The sequence below is a fragment of the Phyllostomus hastatus genome, unplaced genomic scaffold, assembly GCF_019186645.2.
Source record: "Phyllostomus hastatus isolate PE091 unplaced genomic scaffold, TTU_PhHast_1.1 phas_contig_210, whole genome shotgun sequence".
In the NCBI taxonomy this organism is placed as follows: domain Eukaryota; kingdom Metazoa; phylum Chordata; class Mammalia; order Chiroptera; family Phyllostomidae; genus Phyllostomus; species Phyllostomus hastatus.
The window spans coordinates 35,822,727-35,846,882 of record NW_025333737.1 but is presented as its reverse complement, the minus strand read 5'-3'; the positions used below and the strand labels follow the sequence as shown (position 1 = coordinate 35,846,882).

The following is a 24,156-nucleotide window of genomic DNA, read 5'->3' as shown; positions in this document are numbered from 1 at the left end:
CTGGAGGCAGGCTGCGAGGTCAGCCTGCAAAGTCTGTGCTCTTACCACGGAGTCGCGCTGCACAGTATTTATACCAGGTGCGGCAGAAGTAACGCCTGCTCTGACGTGGTTGGTAGGGTAATAATATGGGTGTAAAAATTTATAGTTTTCACTAGAACATTTCAACTAAAATGCCCTGTGGTGTACTGGAGGGTGGTATTGTTATGTTACAGAATTCCATGCTTATGATTTTGTCATGCAAGATTTTTAGGTAATACAGTAGGGGCGTTATTTGTGCCGGGCTCTGTATGTAGACTGATCTTCCGTATAAGGAAGGGATTTGGGGTTGGAGGACATGGGAAGGGGAGGGAAGAAGGTCTTTGCGTGTTTGCCGCCGTGGTTAGGCGTGAAATTAGAGGTGGCCTTGAAAGGGGGGAGGATGGGCATGCCTTTCGGTGTTCTGAGCCGCCTTCCGGCGGGAAGTGAGGGGGAGGGGCTTCCGGAGCTGAGGCGGGACGCCTGTTGGGCTCTGGGAGGTCCCCAGCAGGGCTGCCTTGGGCCCCAGGGTAGTTGCCAGTGTGCAGTGAGGGCCATGCTTCAGAGCTCGGGAAGGGCCACCCTGTGGCTCGCACCCCTCGCAGGGCTCTCGGTGGGAGGGCAGCAGGCTCACGGCCAATGCGGGTGTCACAGGCTGCTGGGCAGTGGCCGAGAGGCCGGGGCGAAGTGCAAGGAGAGGCCTCGTGCCGGAGCACCGGCCGGGTACACTGCGTGGACTATCCAGGAGTAACCGGGGGACGCCGAGAGGAATGCGTCGGGGTTCCCGAATGAGCACCAAGGGCTCAGAGCCGTGAGGCCGCGTGTTAAGGCTGCGGCGATTCATCCGCCACGTTCAGCTGCTGGTGCGGCCCAGGACGTTGGAGCTTTCCATCTGGTGGAATTGCGACACAGCTATCATTCAACTGAGTGTGGCTGTGTGGAGGCATGGGAGGAGCCGCACAGCGATCAGGGACAGCAGCAGGTCACAGAGCCGGAGCGCGAGGCCGAGCCCAGCCCGCAGGCTGCTGTGCTCGGGCGGTCGGGCGGCTTGTCTGGTTCCCCTCACCGCCGGGGCTCACGATGCGGCGTCCCAGACCCACAGTCCAGAAGGCAGAGTCTCCGGCGTGTCGTGGTTAATCTCTCAACCCGGAAAAGAATCTCTAATTTTATCAGTAAGAACATGCACGAGGGCAGGTGTAGCCCAAGCAGCTGGCTGCTTACACCGGGGACAGTGACATCTGTGTGGCAGGCACTGGGCTGACCGTCCCGCAGCCGTTCCCCACCCCCCTCACAAATTGAGCAGGGCCAGTGCTCCAGGGGAGGCACCCTCCCCCCCAGCCGGAAGGGGTGAACCTCGATTAGCCTGCACCAGACCCCAGGATAAATCTGTTTCCTTGGCCAGTAATTGTTTTAGGAAAAGGTCTGCGATGCAGGTCTGCCAAGTGTGGGGAAGTGTTCTTTAAAAAAAAAAAAATCACTCTGGCTGGTGTGGCTCAGTGGATTGAGCTCAGGCCTGGGAACCAAAGGGTTGCTGGTTCGATTCCCAGTCAGGGCACATGCCTGGGTTGCAGACCAGGTCCCCAGTAGGAGGTGTGGGAGGCAACCACACATTGATGTTTCGCTCCCTCTCTTTCTCCCTCCCTTACCTTCTCTCTCAAAATAAACACATAAAATCTTTTTCACAAATCCCCTCTTCTGGCTTTGGGACATGGTGAAAATGTGATGCCGAGACGGCAGCAGCCGTCTTGCGTCGTGAGGCTCGCTTCAAAGCAGGAGCCGAAGGTCTGGGATAGCGGAGTGGAAGGAGAGAACCTGAACCCCCAATGATGCTTTGGAACTGCTGAAATAACTAAAGCCCCCTGCCTCAGGCCTCTTGTTTCAATTCGGAGATGCATTATTTTCACATTTCAGCGGCAAATGGATATTAAGCGTTTGCTCCCAGCCAGGCACCCCCGAAGCACCCCCTTTTTCTGAAACCTTTATTGCGATCCGGTTGGCATGCAAACAGCTATACGTGCTCAGTGTATAAACTTGGTGACTCTGGGCACCTTTTATGGGGGGTCTCATTTGACTCTCACAAATGCCCTGTTATTTCTGCCCCCCTTCCCCCCCGTTTTGCACCCCAGGAAGCCAAAGTGAGCAAGGGGAAAGTAGTTAGTAAGCCAAAGCAAGGAGAGCCACACTCAGACAATCCTGCCCCAATACCCACGGCCTTAACCACTAAGCTAGGTTTCCTAAACAAATGCACTGTGACTCCGGAATGTGTTTTGCTAATGGATTTTTAAAAAAATAAGTGGACTTGAAGACTGTGTCACGTTCTATGGACTTCTGCTGTTTTCTGGGCTGCCTTCTCGCGGCTCTTGCACGGGCTTTGCCCGTGTGGTCAGTTCCCTTGGCCTTGAAACCTCCTTCCCCTCCCCCTCTTCTCTGCTCAATAGATCCCGGCTCACACCTCTGCGCCTCGTCCACACAGTCTTCACCTGAGACGCCGTGACAGTCCCAGGCTCTCTCCGCGGTGTCTGTGGCGGGTCGGCCTAGGACATGCTCTGCCCTGGTGATGCCAGCCGAGCAAACCCGGGCAAGTGACCGCCCCTCTCTCTAAGCCTCCCTTTCTTACCTGTCACCTGAGGAGGACGGTCATCGGAATTTCTCGGGACTCTCAGAGCTGTGCGCGCGAAGCGCTCGGCACGGGCCTGGCACGGGGGAAGCACTCGATGAACACACTCCTGTTATTGGACATACTTTTTCTACCACTCACTCTTCTTTTTTTAATTTTTATTTTTAGAGAGGGAAGGGAGGGAGAAAGAGAGAGAGAGAAACATCAATGTGCAGTTGCTGGGGGCCGTGGCCTGCAACCCAGGCATGTGCCCTGACTTGGAATCGAACCTGTGATGCTTTGGTTCTCAGCCCGCGCTCAATCCACTGAGCTACGCCAGCCAGGACTCCACTCACTCTTTTATGGTTGTTTTCATGTCTGGCTTTTCCACCAGACCATGAGTAAGACAAGGATCAGATCTTCGTTCTTGGATTGTTTCTTTTTAAGTCTTTTTTTTTTTCCCTGATGATAAATGATGACTTTTTAAAACGTTTTATTTTTAGAGAGATGGGAAGGAAGGAAGAAAAGGAGAAAAACAGGGATGTGTGAGAGATACAGTTGCCTCTCTCAAACCTGCATCTGGGAACCTGGCCCGCACCCCAGGCATGTGCCCTGACTGGGATGGAACTGGCGACCCTTTGGTTCACAGGACAGCACCCAATCCACTGAGCTACACCAGCCAGGGCTCTTTTTAACTCTTTAGTCATCTTTATTGAGGTATAATTTACCGTAAAGTACATCCATTTAAAATGTACAGTCCAGCCCTGGCTGGTGTGGCTCAGGGGACTGAGAGCCAGCCTGCGAACCAAAGGGTCACAGGTTCAATTCCCAGTCAGGGCCCATGCCTGGGTTGCGGGCCAGGTCCCCAGTAGGGGGCGTGCAAGAGGCAACCACACACGGATGCTTCTCTCCCTCTCTTTCTCCCTCCTTCCTCTCTCTAAAAACAAATAAATAAAATTTTTGTTAAAAAAAACACACAAAATGTACCGTCCAGTGGTCCAATAAATGTATTCACCCATGTACCCACAACCCAAGTTACAATTTAGGACCTGTCGTCACTCCAGAGAGCACCTTCCTGCCGTGTTACAGACAGGCCCCTCCTCCAACCCCCGCCCCAGGCACCCGCCGATCTGCTTTCTGTCACTGTGGATTAGTTCAGCCTGTGCTAGAATTTCACATACACGGATTCACACAGTGGGTATCCTTTCATGTCTGGCTTTTCTCAATATTCCGCATGACGGCTTACATCAGTAGCCCATTTCCTTTTTGTTTCTGACGATTATTCCATTATGCGAACATACCACCATTTGTTGATCCGTTCACACGTGGCTGCGTATTGGGGTTGTTTCCACGTTAGAGCTGGTACTAATGAAGCTGCTGTGGACATTTTTGTGCAGAAGTTTCGGGGAACACGAATTGTCAGATCTCCTGGGTCAAGTCACGGGGAGCTGCCAAGCCCGTTGGTTTCCCGAGCACACGTGACGCGGAGCGCTGCCCCGCCCCCTCGTCCCACCTGTCCCGTCAGTCCTCCCCCGGGGGGTGGGGGGGGCGCCTCCATTCTTGGGGGGGCCTGCGGCAGGGCCTTGAGATTCCTGATCCGCAGCTCCCTGGTGACTGAGCACGGCAAGCGTCTTGCTGTGTGTTTATTGGCCACGTGTACACTTTTTTGTGATTAAGACCCTCCCCCTTTTTACGGGCTCTTTTTCAGATACTAAGTTGTAAAAGTTATTTAGATATTCTGGATGCACGTCTTTCCTCAGATATTCTCTTGACAAGTGTTTTCTCCCAGTCTTTCCAAGAAGGTTGATCAAGTCCAATGAATCATTCTTCTTTTATTTTTGTTGCTTTTCGTAGCCTGATGAGAGGACTTGCCTTTGTCCACCGAGTTGCCTTCGTGGCGTCTGTTTTCGGGCCCCATTGATCTGCGTGCGTCCTTAGGAGCACCCTCTCCTCACCTCGGAGAGCCCTGTGGGCCCTTGGGTGCCCCCCCCCCCGCGCCAGCCCCCGAGCCACAGGCAGGAGCCGTCTGGGGCAGACGCCGAGGCCGTCACAGGCCGCCGCCCTGCGTGCTGCCTGTTGGCAGGTGTCTGTCTCTTGCGCGCGGAAGGAAGTCTTAATTCACTTTGCACCCACAGGCGCGGGCACCCAGGCGCTCCACGTGCCGGCGGAGTGAGCAGGCCCCGGCACCTGCAGACAGTCGGCTGAAGTCCCTTTTGATCGGGCCACTCCGTGGGGCCCCCAGGGGCTCACCCCTTTCGTTTGTCCAGGCCGCTCTCTTCTGGAAGACGGCCGGCACTTCTCTCTGGCCTCAGCACCAGCGCACCTGGGTTCAACACACGCTGGTTAGATGGGGAGAGATGGAGGTCCGGGGAAGGAAGGGTTGCGGGGCCTGGCGGCAGCTGAGGGGGCAGGACTGGGCTTCCTGCGCGGGCGTCTTTCTGCGGGACCTCCCGCGGGGCGGGCACCGTCTCTTCCCTCGAGGTCACCCTCCGCCCCAGGCACCCCCTGCGGCCTCGCTGGGGCTCCGAACACGTGCTGGTTAAGCCAGTGACCAGTGGGATAAATAAACTGATTTTCTAATGCTTAGGTCAGCTGGTTCCTACGTACGGTATTAGGGGTGTGTGTGTGTGTGTGTGTGTGTGTGTGTCCACGCAGAGCCGGCACTGACCAGTCCTCCCCTGGCTCTTAGGTCAAAGTCCTCAGGAAATCTTTAACATGCCTCTCAGCCACCCTCGAGTCTTAACCCCCACTAGGGGGCGTGTGTACCCCACGGAGAGGGTCTGCAGTCCCTGGACACAAGACCTCATTTCCAGAGTAAGGCAGCCGGTCCCTCTGAAACTGCCCCCTCCATCGATAGATCCCCACGCCCTGCTTCCCCGGCAACACAAAGCCTTTCTCTCAAGCGCCTCCTCCCCCCGCCCCACCCCCACCCCCACCCCCACCCCTCCCCGGAGCTGTAGGAGGCAACCAAGTGCCTGCAAGCGGTGACCTCATTGCCATCCCTGCCTGCCCCTGCTTCCTCCCCGAGGGGCATGGCGGGGCCTGCAGCGGCAGCTGCCTCTCTCCCCTCACGGGCCAGCAAGGACAGTCCTTCATGGCCCCGGGTCTGGTCTGCCCTGGAATGATGAGCCCCCGGAGGGAGAGCCGCGGGATAACCTGCCAACCCCGCCGGCCCCCCTGCAGCGGTGTCGCCCAAGGTGTGTGTGTGTGGGGGGGGGCGGCAGCGCTCTCTCCTGGGCCCTGGGGGGCGGGTCACACCCAGCTCTAGACTCAGGTCCCTTGTATCCCAACAGCTTCACGAGCTTTGGCCTCACCCTGCCACGAACCTAGCAGTCCTGGCCTCACCGCTAGCTGTGAGCGACCTTGAAGAAACCCTGTGAACTTCACTGTCCTTCCTGGGTGAAGGAGGAAGACAGCGGCTCCTGCCCCATAAACAGGACGGTGCTCATAAGTAAAGCCCTGGCACCTCATAAATGTTTAAGACATGACACCCATTATTACTAATATTAGCAGTAATCATTATCATTATGTTCATGTAAACCACGGTGCGAACCACTTGGCCATTCTCCCTCTGAGGCTCCCAAGGAAGCATCGCTCTCCTCCAGCTCAGGGCCTCGGGCTTCTTCCCAACAGCGAGGACCCCGACGCTGGGGGCCTGCGGGACCAGCGGGTGCCCTGCTCCCACGCCCTCGTGCCTGCCTCCGGTCGGGCACATGCTCGTCCCATCGAGGCCAGGGCCTCAGCTGCCTACCCTCCTCCAGGGCCACTCTGCCCACTTGCATGTGTCCGGGAAGGGCAAGGACTCCCTGAGGTGGCCTTTGCACCCTAGGGTGGCGCAGGACAGCTGCAGCAGCTACAGCAGCTTCCCTTGTCTGCGACTCTCCCTGCCCCTGCCTGGGCTCTCTGGTCACGTGCCAGGCTCTGGGGGAGATTGGCAGCAACCCCGAGTCCCGGGCACAGAAGTGGCCGAGAGCGGCACCTCCCTGGTCTGGGCTGCTGCCCTCGGCCACCCTGCTGCTCTGAGCAGCCTTCTCCCTGTCACTCAGCGGCGGTGAGATTAGCATTCAGGGGAGAATGGGGACACCAGGGCAGCCGCCTCCTGCCCTCTCCGGGAGCTCAGAGTCGTGCCCGGAAGCAGAGCTGGTTGCTGGGGAGGTGTCCAGGCCGAGACCGCCCTCCCCCCCACCCCGGCTGCAGGTTGGGATGGGGGTCTGGGCTCACAGAGGCAACGCGGTGCTCTCTTGCGGGGTGCTGGGCCCTCCGAGCTGCCTCCCACCCAGCAGGGGCATCTCCGCTGCCCTCCAGTCCGCGTCAGAATGTCCCCTCGCCCAGCTGTTGGGCGCGTGGAAAGCCAGGGCAGGAAGGGCCGCCCGTGGGGCGAGGGGGCGAGCGGCTCCGGCTGTTCGGAGCCTGCGGATTGTCGAGATCACCCCTTGCTCAGCAACTGGCAGGGCCCAGGCAGCCACGCTTCGTGTTCTGTGCGCTTCACACGCCTCCCCTGATTTAACCCGCACCCCGCCTCTACGAGACGGGCTGGGCGACCCCGCCCCCCGCCCCCCGCCCCAGCTGTCTCCCCACATGCCCTCAACCCCTCCCTCCTGTTCCGGTCGGTCTGCCGTGCACCTGGCCTTCCTACTCCTGTTTCCAAGCAGCGGCTCTTTCCAAGGAACTAGGAGAAGAGAGGGACTTAGCCCCTTGGGGCCATTGCGCCCACCCCCCCTCTCAATGGGCTTCACACCACCCCTGTGACAGGTGACAGCAGGCTGGCAGGGGGAGGGGGGGGGCGCTCAGTCCTGGGCAGCCTCCTAGAGGAGTTCTGGGCCGAGGGAGGCCGCTTGCTGTGCAGACAGTGCAGACAGGCCCGGGCTGGGGAGGCGGCACAAGAGGCGAGCGTGGGCTGGGTGTGGGGGGGTGTAAGCAACCCACTCCCACGCAGCAGCCTGCACCCTAGAGGAGAGAGCCCCCCTCCCAGCCCACAAGGCCTGCTGTCAGGGCTGCAGCCTCCTGGCCTGGGCAGGCACATCCCCCACCACCCCCGTCCCTGCCTCTCCTTCCCTCCCTGAATCCCGAATGGGTCCCTGGAGGAGCCACCATCTCCGGAGCAGGTCCTCAGAACGCTGCTGCAAAGGGGCGTCACCTTGGGGCTGTGTGTCTGGGCCGGGAGCCAGCCCCGGTGCAGCCGGCTGCCCTTGGCCTGACAGTTCCTCCGACCCGGGGAAGGAGACAGGCAACTTGGACATGGCAGAGAGCAGAGGCCAGGCTGAAGTGACAGGCACGGGGCCAATAGATCGGAGACTGGATGCAGAGATGGGCTCGGGGAGCACAGACAGTCTGGGAACAGTGCCCTCTGGCCCTCCGCCCGACAGCCCGTCACCAGGGAGGCCGGGCCGCCCAGGACACAGACAGGCCGACAGGGGCAGGGACAGGTGGCTCAGGCTCAGGGCCGCTGTCAGGCGGGCAGGGGCGTGCTGACGTGGCCCCAGCACAGAGCTCGGTCCCCTGGTGAGACTCATCCCTGCCTCCGCCCGCCCTACTTCTTGGGGGGGGCTCCCACAGAGCTGCCAGGCTCCCGCAGCCCTGCCCCCACGGCTTCAGCGTGGTCCCCCCCACCCCCCCCGTCTCTCTCCCTCCCCTCCCTCCCCTTCAGCGGGGAGGCGCTGCTGTCTAGAGAACTCCTCCGGCTCCTGCTTGCGCAGAGTCAGAGGCAGGGGCCTGCTGGGCAGAGACCTGGCAGCTTGGGGGAGGGGGGGCGGGCGGGGGGCTGGGAGGGGAGGCTTGGGAAGATGCTGAACGGCCGCAGGAGACAGTCGGGGGCCGCTGCCTGCAGGGGCTGAGCCCGGATCCCCGCGAGCAGGAGCGGAAGTCTGCTCTCACCTCCCCTCCACACCGGGGCCCAGCTGGGAAGAAATGGCAGAGCGGCAGGGGGCAACGGAGGCCTCCATGCTTCCCGCGCAGTCGGCGGGCTGACAAACACGAGCGTCACGCCTGTCCCCTTCCCACACTCTACTACTGCCCGTTTGGAACACGCACGCACGCACACACGTGCACACACATGCTCAGAAAACTCTCGGAGGACAGCGGGGGGGGTGGCTTCCGTCCCGCTGCGGGCACAGGGGTCACAGAGCCAACCGCACGTCTCCCTGATCAGTTCAACAGAGCAGCCAGTGGCCGGGTGAGCGCTGGGGCCCGGGGACAGGCCGGTGCTGCGGGAAGTGGGTGCCACGGCGGCCGACAGACACCACAGGGCCCTGGACCACAGCAGAGGTCCAGCGGTGTGGCTCCCGAGCTGCCAGAGGGGCGGCCGGGCCGGGAAACCCCTTCCCGCATGGAGCGGCCTCGAACGTCCAGGTGTGGGCAGGGGGGCCTCTGTGGGAGCCCCGGTCCCCCACTCACGCGCTAGCCGGCACCGGGCTAATGGGTTGGCCTCTCCGTGTTCCCTCGTGTCCAAACCGCGGCCGACAGCGAGAGCGGTGTCTGTGGCGCCGTGAGGACTCAGGGAGACTGCCAGCAGGACGCCCGTCCGTGGTACACAGAGTCTGCCCCTGGTCCTGCCCCGGCCTGGGCTGCCGGCTGCAGAGCTCACAGAGGGGACCCCAGGAAGGGAGCCCGTCCCGGAGCAGCGAGCCTCTCTGCACCCCCACCCCCACCCCACACCAGGCCTGGTCCGGGGCAAACCAGGAGCTGAGCTGACATGGAACACCAAACTGGACAGCACTTTGTCCCACACTGGGGAGGGGGGCTTGCACTGCCGAGTGGACATGCCAGAGTGCCCTCTCCTTAGAAGTAAGTGCCCCAGCACTGCCTTGTCCCCGAGCCTAGAAAACGCTGTCGAGATCCCACGTGGCGCTCTCAATCAACGCTGACCCTCGCCACCTGGCAGGGGACAGACGGGTTCCGGGGGGAGCTGGTACAGGGAGTCCACCGCCTGCCCTCCGCCCCGGCGATGGCCACAAGGCTACCGTGGCCTGTTCTGCTCTCATGTGGCCAGGCCTGTACCCCGTTCCTTCCTCAGCCCCGGCCCGGCCCCCGGCCCGGCCCCCGGCCCTCCAGGGCGTGCACCAGCCTACCTGCCTCAGCCGGCCGACCCCAGTTCCCCAGGCTGAGCTCTGCCCGCAGAGGTAAGGGCTTCCTCCAGCGGCGCTGTCCTCCTGCACAGAGAGAAGCACCGGAGTCGGAGGATGGCAGGGAGGCAGGGGCTGCTCCCTGAGAGAGCGCCGAGGAAGACTCCCAGCAGGCTCGGCTGCGTGTCTCTGTGCTCCTCAGTCGCAGTTTTCAGGTGAGATCAGTCTCGTGACATCCGACATGTGCTCCCGGATGAGCGAGTGTGTTGCAGCGACAACAGGGTCCTTGCCGCCCGCACCATGGCGCCGCGTCACCGGTGAGCACCGGGCATCAGCCCGCTCCAAGGAGGCAGTGCGCCTGGTCTCACCCCCGGGTCCCGGGGTGGAGGGAGGGCGGACCGGACTAGCAGTGTGTGGGGAGAGTCTGGGGTTGGCCCCACCCCACGTTCAGGGGCAGGACACCCTAGGAACCAGCCGGAACTGACGACTGGAATCGGAGGGCAGAAAGTTCACCCCTCCTCCCACCCGCGGCCAGCAGCCCTCCACGGCGGCCACCATCAGCGGGAGCAGGAGGGATTGGATGTCGGAACCACTTTTCCAGTCATCTGGGTCCCCAAGTCTTCCTTGTGGCCAGGTCGCACGAGGCCAGGCCTGGCCGGAGGGCTCCAGGTGGGCCTTTCCTCTCCCAACAGGAGGCCCAGGCCCATGTCACAGAGGAGAGAGACCGCCTGATGGGAGGGGCCCGTCAGCCCCACGTCAGCCACAGATCCGGTGGATGACCTTGAGCAAGTGACTTGGGTGCCCCTGTCTCTCATCCCCTCCACCCTTCACCAGACAGGGCCCTTGTCCTGCCAGCCCTCGGCCGCTGCTGCGGAGATGGAGGCCCTGACGGGCAACCCCTGCAAGGGGGAGAGCAGAGCCCGGTCCGGCGTGAGGTTCCGACAGGGACCAGAGGTAGGCGGAGTTCTCGGAGCAGCGCCCCCATGCGGCGGGCTCTCCAACAGCAGCTCGGTGTCAGCCGCTGGTGTCAGCCGCACAGCAGCCTCGCTGCTGCCGCCTCGGGCCTTGCCGCGGGTTTACGTAGGAAGGCAGAGACTGCGCAGTCTGCCCAGGCTCGCGGGCAGTGGCAGAGGAGCTGGCGTTCCAACTCTGCCCGACGCCAGACCGGACTGTGCGGCGAGGACCGGTCAGCATTGGAGGGCCTCCATGTGCGAGGCCCGGTGACGGCCACTCTATACACGGCGGCCCGACCCAGCCACCGCGCTAATCCAGCACGGCTGCGGCCATCTCCGCTGGCCTCGGTGTCCAGGAGGGTGTCACAGAAGTGCCTCTCTTGTCCACACACGCCTCGCACCTTGCAGTGGGCCTTCTGACATCGGCACTGGGAGACAGGGCCAGACATAAACACCCAGGTCCTCTCGGCTTGCCGGGCCCCACTGCCGCCACGGGGAGCCCACAGAGACATAGGGGTGCGCTGGGGCGCACGCCTGCTGTCTGCCTCGGCCGCCTGAGCCCCGTGGGGGAACACCCTTCTCCCAGGGGCCCGGGAGCCCACGGGCACCATGCCCTCTGCTTCACTGGGAGAGAGGGGCACAGGCAGTGCCAGGGCCCAGCAGATGCTGCTGCAGGAGAGAGAATGTCCCTCTTCGGACAGGCCTCCCTCACTAGGTGGGCCCCAGGCGCAGAGGAACCTCTCAAACAGCATGTTCCGAATCGACATCTGTTGATTTTTCTGTGTCTTGATGGACCTGAGAGCCCCTCCCATCCAAGGACACTGGTCCCCCGGGGAAGGAAAGTCCGGAAGTGCCCCGAACTTCACCCCCGGCCAGGGCCACACGGCCTCTGCCTAGGGAAGAGTTAACTTTCCGGCCACTGGAGACAGCGGCCTGCCCGAGGGGGCTGCCCAGCCAATGGCGCCCAGCGCCGATGACGTCATGCTCCTCCTGCGCCTTCTATTGGGGACTGGACAGCGAATCCTGCTGGAGGCCCGGGCAGCGGAGCCGCTGAAGCTGGGCGGACGCAGCCGGAGAGGGAGGGGAAGGGGAGGCAGGCACAGCCGGAGGAGCTGCTTCTGCCTCATCCCCTCTCCAATCCCGCTGAGCCTGCTGCAGGAGGGCCCTGGGGGCCAGCCTCTCGGGCAGCAGCTCTGGTCCGGGGGGGGGGGGGGGGAGGCTGGGGGGCTCCCGCTCCCGACTGGACCACACAGACACTGAGCCTGCCCGCCAGGCGAACAGGGGGGCCAGGGGCCATCAGACAGGGCAGGCGCCGGCACATCCGTGAACGTCCCCTGGCGCAGACAGGGACAGGGGACAGCGGCAGCCGCCTGGGCAGCACCCTCCCTCCTCCGCCCAGACTCTCCTCTGCCTTACCTGCCGGAGGACTGGGGGTCTGTGTCCACGCTGCTGCCCTCCACCGCCCCACCGACTCCAACTTCGCTGGGCTCTCTGTGGGAGGGAAGGGCGGGCAGGAAGAGCTGTGGGCCAGACCCCAGACCCCCCTTCTGCTCCTCCCGGGCCCCACCTCTATGGGCTGTGGGTCTGGAGGCGGCGGCCAATGTCTCTGAGCAGCTCCAGGTGCCCTACTCTGAGGGGGGTCCTTGCAAACCCTCCCAGCCCCGCTGGGGATCCAGGCAGCCCCTGCCCACCTGCAGCTCAGCCACGCAGCTGCCCCCTCCCCCCGCCCCACTGGTGGCCCAGGCGGTTTCTCACGGTTGGACCCGGTTGGCGAATCGCCGGCGCCAGAGCGCCGCCAAGGTGCTGAGCAGGAGGAGGGTGGTACACATGGCTCGACCGCCCCATCCCCTCCCGGACGGAGCCTGCGGGAGAAGGCCAAGATGGCCCCTGCCGGCCCTCCCGAGCCTCTGCCCTGCGTCCCGAGGTTCCTGCCGGTGAGGGATTAGAAGCCTCAAGCTGATTACTGGGATCAGCAGACCTGACCTTGTGGAGCCCGGCGAACCTCCCTGGGCCCGGGGTGTCCCCCCAGGGCAGGGTCAGCTGACCTCAGTCTACTCTGGACGTAGACAGACCGAGACCCGGGCCTGGCCCTCCGGAGGCGGATAGCCCGGACGGAGGCGCTGGAAGGTTAAACAGTGGCCACAGCCGAGTGACACGGGCGATTACAGGCACCCACAGGGCACGTGGGGAGTTGGAAGTGTCTGGGGAAGCTTCAGAGAGGAGCTGGGGACATGGGGACTTGCAGGTGCTCGAGGAAGGGTAGCAGAGGAGCAGCGGGGATGAAGCTGGAAGGACAAGGAGTAGGGGCTGGCCGAGCGGTTCCGTCCCACCCTCTGGACTGCCCTCCCCAGACACCACCTGTGTCCCCTCCGCACCGGAGACACAGATCTACTCGTCCACGTAAAAATTCTGTCCCCTGCCACCCAACACGGTCCTGCCCCACGGGCACGTGGAAAACGTGTGAAGGATGAGATGGAAATAAACCCAAACAAGATTTCCTCTACTTTCTTTCCACGTCCCCGTGACAGGGCCGGGGCCACCACGCTGGCTCTGGGAGGCAGCCCAGTGTGGCGGGCTGGGCTCTGCCTCGGCCCAGGCGGGTGTGAGGCAGGAGGCAAGGCAGCGGGGACCCGAGTGAGGACGTGGGTCTCAGAGGGTCTAAGACACCGAAACCCCCTCTCTCCAAGACCCCGGCAGGAAGGGTAGATTTCCCTTCCCGCCGCCGCCGGGGAGATGAGGCATGTCCGCGGGCCACCGGCCCAGGATTCCAGGAACGCCCTGAACCTCAAGGGCCAAGGGCATGGTCAGAGCCGGGGCGGCACTTGGGGCCCGCTCCTTTGAAATGTGAATTTTGAAATAGACGCATAAGCCAGAGCTGACGAGGAGAGGCGACCTCTTGCAATCCTTGAGCAGCGGGTCACAGTGTCTGGAGAAGGGCAGGGTCACCAGGGAGCCTTGGGGAACGGGACACACCCGGAATGAGCGGTCACGTGGTCCCGAGGAGCCGCCGCTGCGGCCGGGTCTGGCGTCGGGCTTCCGCTGGGAGTCAGAGGGGGGACCTGGCTGTGCCGGGACTGAGTGGGCAGCTGGCAGGGTGGGAACCCTGCGGCTCTCACAGGCCCAGTCCCCGCCTCTGGGCCGACAGCACTCACATCTCCCTGAGCAGGGCCACCAGCACCCCAGAGCCCCTCTATAACAGGGGCCTCGGTGGCTGAGATGCCTCCAGCAGTCCGGGCCTCCCCAAGACCTCCTGACCCTCCCAGGTCTGCGTCATCCAGCCCGGCTGCCTGTCCTCCGGACTTTGCCCCGCCAGGGCCCGAATTCGGGGCAGTGCCTGGTTGTTGGCCGACTGTGTCGTTCATCAGCCACCAGGGACCTCTATTTCCGAGGACATGGGTGTTTACAGAGGGGCAGGGGGCGCTGGACGGAAGTAAAGGGGGCGCTGGCGTCTGGCGCTCAAGTTTGACAGCGGTCTCCTATCCCCTCATCAGGCACCGGGGCAGGGAGACGACCCAGCCCTGACCGTCCAGTGCCCCGCGTCCGGAACTCCGAGCGGCGCCACCGGCCCCAGCCGCCCGCTCGGGAGAGGCCAGGAGTCCGCGGGAGCGCAGATCCGACCGAGGCGCTGCGAGAGAGGCTCGCGTCCTCCCCTTGGGCGGGCGACCACACCGCAAACGCCTGGAAGTCTGTGACTTTGAGGCAGTTCCCCGCAGCGTGAAGGGTGCACACACGCACGCGTCGGGACACCGACCGCAGCGTGAGCGGGGCCGCGGGGCCCCCTGCCCCGCACCCGGCGGGGCGCACTCCGGAGCGCGCGCCTCGCCCCGCCCCGCGCCGCGTGACCGCCCCTCTTCCCGGGACCCCCCAGCCCGGCCGCCACACCCACGTCTCAGCCCCGCCCCGCGGTCAAACTCCGTGGGGTCCCTGCGGGAGGGCGGGCGAGTGCCCGCCCGTCGCCCCCACCCTGTCCAGCCCTCACCTTGCAAAAATGGGCTCAGACACGCGGGGTTGGGGGTTTGGAGCGAATTTGTTTTGGTTTTTTTTTTTTCCACATTTTTCTATCAGACCACATCCCCGCCCCCGCTCGCGGTCCCCCGCCCCCCGCACATATACCCTGCGCGCAGACACACACACACACACACACACACACACACGCGGCGCGCACAGACACGCTCCCTCCTCCGGCGCGCTCTACCCCTCGCCCGCCCGCCGCGCACGCAGCCGGCCCCGGCTCCCCGCGCCCCGCGCCCCGCCGCCGCCGCCGCCGAAGCCGGGCTGAGCTTGGTGCTGCCTATGGAGAAAGTGCCGGGCGAGATGGAGATTGAGCGCAGGGAGCGGAGCGAGGAGCTGTCCGAGGCGGAGAGGAAGGCGGTGCAGGCTACGTGGGCCCGGCTCTATGCCAACTGCGAGGACGTGGGGGTGGCCATCCTGGTGAGGTAGGTGTCGCCCCAGCTCCGCCGGGCCCGGAGGAGGGAAACCGGCAGCGGCTCCGGGCAGGGGCGGGCTCGGCCCGGTCCGAGCTCCGGCGCCACCTCCCCAGATGCGACTGGGGTCGGGCGGGCGGGTACCGGCAGCGCGGGGCGCCTTGGGTGGGCAAAGCTCTGACTGAGTGCCCCCTGCCCCTGGGCTCGGGGCTCATCGGGAACTAGGGAGCGGATGCAGAAGGAGGGCGCCTGGTCCCCCTCCTCTCCCTGGCCTCAGAACTCCAGGCTCCGCCAGCCGTGCCCCCCTCGCCCGCGGCCCCCGCCTCCCAGCCGAGCTGCTGTGCACACACGTTCCACCGGCCCTTGAGGGGGGCTTCCGTGGGGGCTCCCCATTTGAGAGAAGGGAGAACTGAGGCTCAGCCCATGGGGAGGACAGAGAAGAGCGGAGCCCTCGACCCACTCAACCCCTTGAAAGAATTCAGAGCCTCATGGGAGAGCAGAGCAAAGGGCAAGAAAATAGAGGTCAGAAGGAGCAGAGGCTGCGCGGTCCGTTTTCCCCGCAGCCCCTTCCCGCCCCCAGGGGGCGGGCCCGCAGGGCGCCCCCAGGTGGGGCCCAGGTGAGTGGAGAAGCAGAGTCCCCTAGGACACTGTTCCTGCTGAGTTTCTGTGCAGGGCAGGGGAGAAGCGACAGGAGGCAGGGCCCCCACCCTGAACCCCGAGACCTGGGGCGGAGGGGCCGTGTGTCTGGGGTTCAGGGGGCCGTTCAGGCACCCCAGGCCCAGGAGGGACCCCCTACACACTCATACCGCTCTTCTCCCACACGCACGCTGGTGCTCACACCGTTCCTATAGAGAAAGTGTCCCCGAGCCCCACAGGCTGGTAACAGGCGGCAGCTACTGATCTGTGCCCACTTCCCGCACGTGCGGGTCCCTGGGGGCGCCAGCGGCTGGGGGGGCCCCCGACCTCAGCCGGGGGAAGCCGCCAAATCTAGGACAGAGCAGGGCAGTGTTACCACTCGCGGATGGGGCGAACCTTGGCTCCGGAAAGGGCAGCCGAGGTGCACACCTGGCCCCCGGGTCCCCGACCCCTCGTGCCCCTCCACACTCTCTCCCGCCTGCCTCCCCCAAACCCGGGGCCTCCCTGGCTCCGTGCTGATGTGCCCTGATTCCACGAAGAAACGGATTTCAGGGGAACGAGAGCAAGACGCACTCTCGAGGAGTTGGAGGAGGGTTCCCGAGGAAAGGGCAGCCGTTTGGGCAGCTCCTGGGGGGCGGCGGGGAAGCTAAGGGGGGATTGCAGACCCCCCAGAGCCATCAGACGTTCAGAGACGCAGACCGCCCGTGGGGGCGCCCACACAGGCACACGGGCAGGCAGAGGTGTCCCAGGGCCACAGCCTGCCCCAGAGAGGGCCGCCCTCCACCCTGTGCAAGCCCAGGGCCCACCAGGCCTCGGGGGGCACCACGCACGCACCCAGGGGCCACCAAGGGGAAAGGAGACGGAGTCCCCTGGGCAGACACCTTGGAGATTCTTTGTGCCACCTCCCGCCGTCTGCCAGCGAGAACACGGGGGTGGGTCCCGGACCCGGCTCCTGGGGTACCACCCGGCCTCCCCACAAACGGGGGCATGCGGAGGAGGGCACCGAACCCCAACAGCTGAGCCGTTTCTGAGGAGCCCGAGCCCTCGGGAAGTCTTCTTCCTGTCTCCGAGCCCTTCCAGAGCCCCATCCCCGACGCTCAGAGGGGCCGGAGCTGGGCCGGGGGAGGGGTCCACCGAAGTGCCCAGGACTCAGAGGGAGGCCCGAGACGGCGGTCATCACCTGGCCTGCTGTCACCCCTGCCGCGCTCCACCAGGGCCCACCTGTGTGCTGCTGACCAGCGCCCAGGCCAGCCCAGCGCAGCCCTGCCGGCCCCACTCCCCCGGGCCTTCCGTCCTTCCGTTCTGTTCTTCCCTTCTGCTGCTCTGCCCCAGGGTCCGGCCAGTGTGTGTGTGTGTGTGTGTGTGTGTGTGTGTGTGTGGTGGGGGTCCAGTTAAAGGGGGTAAGGGCAAGACTGATAAGCTTCTCAGGGGTCCCAAAGCACTCTCCCCCAGAGCGTGGGCCTCTCAGTTTGGTCACCACCCCTCCTATCTTCCCACAAAAATCCACCAGGACAGGCCCCAGGGAGTGCCTGAGACACCAGCCCACTGACCGTTGCTCTCACCCTCTCCTTCCCCACTGGGCTGGGGCCAGAGGCTCCCCTGAACCCCGCAGTGCACCCCAGGATTTAGCAGCCACGGCACTGACGGCGGTGGAGGAGCCGCCCGGGGGTCTGAGCCAGACCCCACACCTCCCCTGCCTGCTGGGGAGGAGACAGGGGTCAGAGAGGGAACACCCACACCCCAGGAGGGCGGCCTTCCCCTCGCACTCAGACCAGCCTCCTCCTGCAGGCTCCCCTGGAAGGCCGGCCGCCCCTGAGAGCCCAGCTGCTCCCAGCGGCACCGGCCGGGGTGGGGAGGCTGGGAGAAAAGGCGGAGGGGCTGGGGAGCGAAGCCAGGACGAAGGAGCAGAGCCCGTGGCCCCTAGACCCCCCTGACGCAGAAGAGGGGCTCCCAGACTGTCACTCCTTGGGGCCAAAATCTGGCGCTGGTTGTTGAGGCGGAAAACGCACCTGGGTCCCAGGCCACCCCCTACCCTGACCCCCACCCCCACACTGCAGTGGGGGACGCTGTGGAAGCAGGGACTGCCAGGCCCCTTCCCAGCCCTGCCGCCACCCTCACTGGGCAACCGTGGGCGCCCGTCCCTAACCCGGACGGCGGGGATAAGACAGCGCCGAAGATCAGGAGGGTATTGCCAGGACTAATGAGATCAGGTAGTAAATGCTCAATAAACCTTTCCCGGTAGCTCCCCCTCCGTAAAATGGATGTAATAACTGCATAGTCGTGGTAATTAAGTGAAATAACAGGCGGAGATCCTTTGCACGTTGCAACCGCCCGGCACAGGCAAACGGTCGTTTCTTGGCGATGTGAAGCCGCCGAGCCCGAGGCCCTCGCGTACAGGTGGGGCCCTTCCCGTCCGTCCCTCGTTACCGTGCTTCTCCAGAAAACCTGCCACGCACCTTCAGACTCCTCGCCTCCACTGCCCTCACCGGTGTGTCTGCAGCAGGGAGCAGGGCGGGACCCCTCTCCCGCTTTCGCAGATGTGTCCTGGTCACCTCCCACCCCGCCCCGGCCATCAGCAGCTTCCCCGGCCGGGATGACCTGGGCCGGCTGCCCTTCCTGCATCCGTTCCAGCTCTCAGGTCCAAGGCTGCACCTCTGGCCGAAGGGTTGGTGTGGCAAATGATCAGCTCCCCAATCACACAGGGGTCACCATGGGACACGGCCAGAAAACGCAGACCCAAGACATTCCTTGCGTTTTCTGAGGCTGCGGTTCTGTTATGTAAGTTCCGGCTGAGGTCGTGACATCCCTCCCGTGGCGTCCAGCCCCGGTCGCCCGCGTCCTCCTGCAGACCGCAGGGCCCCGGGCTGGGGTCGTGGACCCCTGGGTGTGGGAGACCCCGGCTGTGCCCGTGGGCTGTGGCACCCAGCAACAGGTGGCAGGGAACCCACTCACGGCCTGGGGGAGAAGGCAGCCGTCCTGGGCCAGCCCGGCACCCGGGGAGAGGAAAGCCGGGTGTGGGAGGCACTCCCCGTGTGGGAAGGGAGCTAGTACGCCTGAGGACTTCTGCCCACGCTGAATGGAGCTGCTGGGCGTGCGGGGGGGAGGTGGAGAAGGCTTGGGGGCAGGGGAGTGTGTACGTGGTGGCGGACGAGCAGGTGCAGACCTGTCCGTGGGCGGTCAGTTTGTGGGAAGGCCGGCGTGGAAGGTTAGGGACTTTTGACTTTGCCCGGTAAACAGCGGGAAGCCGCCCACTGGGTCGGAGCACGAGAGCGAGGTGACGAGAGTGAGAGATTATTCGAGACGAACCAGATGGGGTGGGGGGGGGGTGCGGGGAGGGGAGGCTGGGGCCCGGAAGGCCCGGGGTCTGCTCCAGGAAGGGCGCGGCTCGCTGGGGCGGCCAGACCTCCAGGTGAGAAGCAATCTCACAACGGTGCCAGGCAGGTAAAATCAATCGCTGTCTTTAATCACATCGGCCGATCGATACTCACTTCGGGCGGAGGAGGGAGGGAAGAGACAGAGCCTGGGAGGGGAGGGCTGGAGTCTCGTTGCTTCCCTCCTGGTCTGGGAGGCCTGAGCCTGGGCGGCCCGCGTTACTCTGTAAAGAGCACTCCAGCGAGGTCGCCCTGCAGGCCGGCGTCTGCCGAGTCCCAGGAGCCCACACGCTGCCGAGGGCCACACTCGGCCTCTCCCTTCATCCTCACCGCAGCGCACAAGACAGGAACCGTGACGCCCATTTCACAGATGAGGAAACTGAGGCTCAGAAGAGCCCTTGCCTGAGGTCGCACTGGCCGGCGATTGCAAACTTAAACCTCCCACCCTCTCAGCTGTGGCCGGAGCAGGCCTTGGAGGGTGTGCAGGGTTGGGCAAGGAGGCGAGAAGCAGGGAAAGCAGAGGCAGAGCTGCCAGCCCGAGCAAGTCCGGCCGACGGAAATGACCCGGATAGAAACGGGGGGCCGCGTGCAAGCCAGCCGGGCCAGAGGAGGGCCTGTGTGTGAGGGGCAGCTCGCAGGGCGGTGGAAACAATGACTGGGGTGGGGGGTGGGGTGGGGGGGTGGGGGAGTGGGGGTGGGTCCCTCCCCTCCCAGGCCGCGGCCCCCACGTCCTGGCCACTTCACAGGGGCGGCCCCGGTGCGGCCCTGCTCCAGCGCCCGCCCCTTCCCCCCGCCAGGTTCTTTGTGAACTTCCCGTCGGCCAAGCAGTACTTCAGCCAGTTCAGGCACATGGAGGACCCGCTGGAGATGGAGCGCAGCCCCCAGCTGCGGAAGCACGCCTGCCGGGTCATGGGGGCCCTCAACACCGTCGTGGAGAACCTGCACGACCCCGAGAAGGTGTCCACTGTGCTCGCCCTGGTGGGCAAAGCCCACGCCCTCAAGCACAAGGTGGAACCCATGTACTTCAAGGTGTGTCGGGCCCCCACCACCTGCCCTGCTTGCTCCAGAGCCCCCCACCCAGGTCCCACGAGCCACCTGCAGGCTCACCCACCTCCGTGGGCCATGAGGGGGGCCGTGGGGGGCGGCAGGACACCAGGCCGGGTCTTGGGGCGTCTGGCTCCAAAGCTGCCGACTGTTGGGCCGTGAACAGCCGCCCACACCCGGGGAGGAGGGGCGGGAAGGGCGCCAGGGGCCGCGGGGCATGGGGTGCGGGGCACCCAGGCGTTTACCGCCCTTCCTCCCTTTGCCGCCAGATCCTCTCTGGGGTCATTCTGGAGGTGATCGCCGAGGAGTTTGCCAACGACTTCCCGCCCGAGACGCAGAGGGCCTGGGCCAAGCTGCGTGGCCTCATCTACAGCCACGTGACCGCTGCCTACAAGGAAGTGGGCTGGGTACAGCAGGTCCCCAACGCCACCACGTGAGACGCGCCACCTCCCCGCCACGTCCGCCCCTGTCCCCGGGTCCCCCATCTCTCCCAGGGCCCGGGGTGACCGCTGGGCAGGAGCGCTTCCAGGAGGCTGGGTCTGGGGACAGGCACGATTGGAAAAGCCCAGGCCCCTGCTCCTGCCTGCGCAGAGCTGGGAGCCCCTACCAACCCCTCCCTCACCCCGCCAGAGCAGGGGCGTTCACAGAGCACCCCGAGACAGTGGCTGGGGGGTCCTGGCAGGAAGGCTGGCTCGTGGAGCCCAGAGGCTGCCGGGTGGCCGCGGCCACTTCCTCCCTGGGCACCAGTCCCGTGGGTCTGTTTTCACGTAAGGCTGACCAGCACTGTCCCCACCTCTAGCTCCACAAGGTCGGAGCCAAGAGAGTCACGAGGCCCCGTGCACAGGCGCCTGCAGGGCCAGGCCCGGGCCTGGGCGGGTGTCACTCTCCTGCGCACGCACCGGCCTGGTGTTTACTTCTGGCCTGGCCCTGGAGGCCGGGTTCCGGGTTCTGGGGTGAGGGCCCGGGAGGTGGCCCAAGGAGGGTGGCCGGCCTCCGTGACTCCAGATGACGTGGAGCACGAGGGGAGGGCCGGCCCCCAGACGTGGCGGCTGGGAACACTCCGGCCTCCGCGGGCCCCCAGGGGCGGCCGGCCCTGGGAGCCCCGTGCAGAGGCGGAGGCCGGAGCAGAGGCGGGAATGGGAAGCAGGGGTCAGCCAGCAGCTCGGGACACGCACTGCAGGGAAACATTCCCAGCAGTTTCCCATGGAAAAGGCCGCGTCTGCTCCCTGGGCTCCGTCCGAGCTGGCCCAAGAGGGCCCCTGGACTTCGAACTCACAGGCCTCCCGGCGGGCGCAGCTCCGCAGAGGAGGTCCCCCGGGGCAGTCTTGGGAGGCTAGGCCTCCGACAGCCCATCCCTCCACTGACCACACTGGCCCCTGCCTTCTCCTGCCTCCCCCCCCCCACCCCCCGCCCGCACCACACCACCCAGGAGAGCGGAGCCCTCGGAACTGAACCGCAGGCTGCAGCCAGGCAGCCGCTCCAGATGGGCACAGCTGGGCCCTGGTCCGCCCCAGACCCGGGGTGGATGGGGGCCGGGGCCGGCACAGCTTTACCTGCCCTGGGAGGCAGGCGCAGGGAGACACGTACAGGGTAGCACTTCACCTGCGGGGGCCGCCCCGAGGGGCCGAGGGAGTCGGTGGGGGAGGGGGCTTGCCCTCCCACGCCTTTCCCCAGCCTTTCCCCAGGCAGGCTCCGCTGCTAGAGATGAGTTTGTTTACAGCCGGGAGACAAGACTTCCTGCTTCCAGAGAAAAGGGCTTTTTTCCTGGGGCCTGGAGGGGCTGGGGAGAGAGAGAGAGAGCAAGAGAGCGAGCGAGCTGGCCGGTCCAAGCCCCAGTGAATTGGAAACACATGGACAAGGTTCCCGACACTGAGCCCTGGCCCGTCCCCTCTCTTGCCCCAGCTGGACCCCTGGGACTCACGTCTCACCAAACCCCGAGAGTTAGGAAACCGCCGGAGTATCCTCATCCGCCCAGTTCTCCGCGTGGACTGAGTGGGGATGGCTGTGGACAGAGGGGCCGGGCCCCTTGCCTTGGGGCTGCCCCCTCCCCAGCTGCGAAGATCTGGGGATAGTCCCCTGGTCCCTTCGAACACCTCCCCCCACCGCTGGCCCCCAAGAAGGCGTGTCCCCCTGGCCGGGGCCTGCAGACTCAACCTCTGCCAAGCCCCCGATGAGTTGGAGTGTGGGAGGGAGGGACAGGGCAGAGTTCTAGAAGGCTCCATCCAATTCCTGTTATCAGGGACCGGGGTGGGCCAGACACCACTGTTTATTGAGCTGTCTCCACTCGAGGGCGTGTGTGCGTGTTTGTGGGTGCAGGGGCGGGGGGCGGGGTGGGGAGCAAAGATGGGTGGCCGGACAGGCAGGCGGGGGTGGCGGGCAGGAAGCTCCTAAGTCCCCGTCTGAAGGGGTGGGCGCACGGTTCCTGTGGGTCTTCGCGGTCTGTGACGTGTGTTCCCACAGCCCACGGCCCTCGGCCGTCCCCGAGCCAGGCGAGGCAGGCTCTCTCGCGGCAGAGAAAAGGGTCTGGGCTTCTGAGGGGCGGCCGACTGGCCCCGAGTCACCCAGCAGGCCCCCCGAGGAAGGGGGACGAGAACCCGGGTCTCCTGGGCTGCTTCCACCTGCCTGGTGCGGGGGGTCTTTGCAGCGTCCTGCCCTGCGTCCCCTGACCCCTCCCCGCCTACCACCCACGGCCCCTGGTCCCAGTCCGTGCCCTTGTGACCTCTGTCTCCTGTCTCTCGTCCACAGCCCGCCGGCCACGCTGCCCTCTTCGGGGCCGTAGGGTCCCTTCCACCCTCCCCCCTCCCTGGCAGCACCTTGAGCGGAAGGCCGAGTCCTGAAGACCCTCCTTGACCCTCCATTTCTGGGTGCCAAGGAAGCTGGAGGAACCCCTGACTCGTCTTCCCGGAAAGAGGCCTCTGCCTTGACCACAGCCCGCCGGGAGCCGCCGGGAGGTGGCACTGGATGCTGACCCACCGGGCGGCGGGGGGCCTGTGGGGGTGGGGCCCCTCCTCCTCCTTGAAGAGCCACGCCCACTCTTCTTAGCTTTTCTACTAACCGTGAGAGACCCCGCTGACCAGCGGGCGGGAGGCGGGGCCGGGTCTGCGCGCCGCGCCGCAGCGGGCTGGCGCGCACCAGTCCTGCTTCCCTCCGCCCGGCCAGCATGCGGGTCTCCACATCGCCTCTCCAGACCATCGCGCACACGTACCCACCGTATACACAGATATATTCTATATACAACCTATATAAACATAGACAGACCTATCTATCACGAGTATCTGCGGGGCCCGGAGGCACACAGGGAGCTGAGGCTCTGCCGGTCTGCACATGGAGTGGGGGCATGGGGGGGGGGGTCCTGCTCATGCTCCTGGGCAGAGAACATAGTGTTCTGGGCAAGATGGGGGGGCCACATCGGCACAGAGCGCATCTGGGCCTGTGGGCAGCGTGGGGAGGACCCAAGGGCCTGCACGGGCAGGGCGGGGGTGCCGCAGCCCCTTCTGCGACCAGCTCCCCGCATCCCTGCCCCCCACTTCGAGGAGAGAAGGGTTCGGTTCTCCCCACCTTCACGCCGCACTGCGGCGGGGGGGGGGGGTGGCGCCCTGCCTGGCTCCGAAACGGGCAAGGGCAGACCGGAGTGGGGAGGGCAGAAGTTCCAGACAGGAGGGGTGTGCTGGGGGAGGGGCCGAGGTGAAAAGGCAAAAACCTCTAATGCCAGCCCCGGCTGCTTCTGTCACTAAGACAGCCCCAGAGGGAGGAGGGACCATGATGACAGGACCGGATACCTCCGTGTCAGCCTGGAGCTCCGGGGGCCCAGGGCCGCCCTCCCCCGCCCTCCTGGCTGTGGGGCTGGGTCCGAGGGGCTGGGGACCACTCGGGGGGTGCCCCTTGGTCACGTGTGTCGTCCCCAGGGATGCGTCGCTGCCGTGACTGTTGTGCCTGTGTCCCCTCCTGTCCCGCCCTCGTGCAGCCGTCCGTGTAACTGCCTGCCCTCCTTTTGTAGCCCCTGACCTCCGTGCGCGGCCCCCGCCGTGCCATTAAATGGGTTCCTCTTGCTGTGTC

At 64.9% G+C, this 24,156-nt stretch overlaps 2 protein-coding genes across 3 annotated transcripts; one reads left to right on the top strand and one right to left on the bottom strand.

Moving 5' to 3' along the window:
* Window positions 1–3,602: 3,602 nt before the first annotated feature.
* On the bottom strand, window positions 3,603–13,292 carry PRCD (photoreceptor disc component). 2 transcript variants are annotated; one of them, XR_006785360.1, is made up of 5 exons: window positions 12,381–13,292; window positions 12,042–12,116; window positions 9,679–9,759; window positions 9,005–9,484; window positions 3,603–4,934 (listed from the first exon to the last, which is right to left on the bottom strand). XR_006785360.1 is itself a non-coding variant. In XM_045836243.1 (4 exons), the coding sequence occupies exons 1-3, from the start codon at window positions 12,452–12,454 to the stop codon at window positions 9,684–9,686; spliced, it is 225 nt and encodes a 74-aa protein (XP_045692199.1). In that variant the 5' UTR covers window positions 12,455–13,284; the 3' UTR covers window positions 3,603–4,934; window positions 9,679–9,683. The 2 variants fall into 2 exon arrangements, 1 of the variants encoding a protein (XP_045692199.1); XM_045836243.1 differs by lacking the exon at window positions 9,005–9,484 and having other exon boundaries at window positions 12,381–13,284.
* Window positions 13,293–14,760: 1,468 nt separating this feature from the next.
* CYGB (cytoglobin) lies at window positions 14,761–24,156 on the top strand. The gene is made up of 4 exons (XM_045836242.1): window positions 14,761–15,061; window positions 19,854–20,085; window positions 20,370–20,533; window positions 22,846–24,156. The coding sequence occupies exons 1-4, from the start codon at window positions 14,919–14,921 to the stop codon at window positions 22,877–22,879; spliced, it is 573 nt and encodes a 190-aa protein (XP_045692198.1). The 5' UTR covers window positions 14,761–14,918; the 3' UTR covers window positions 22,880–24,156.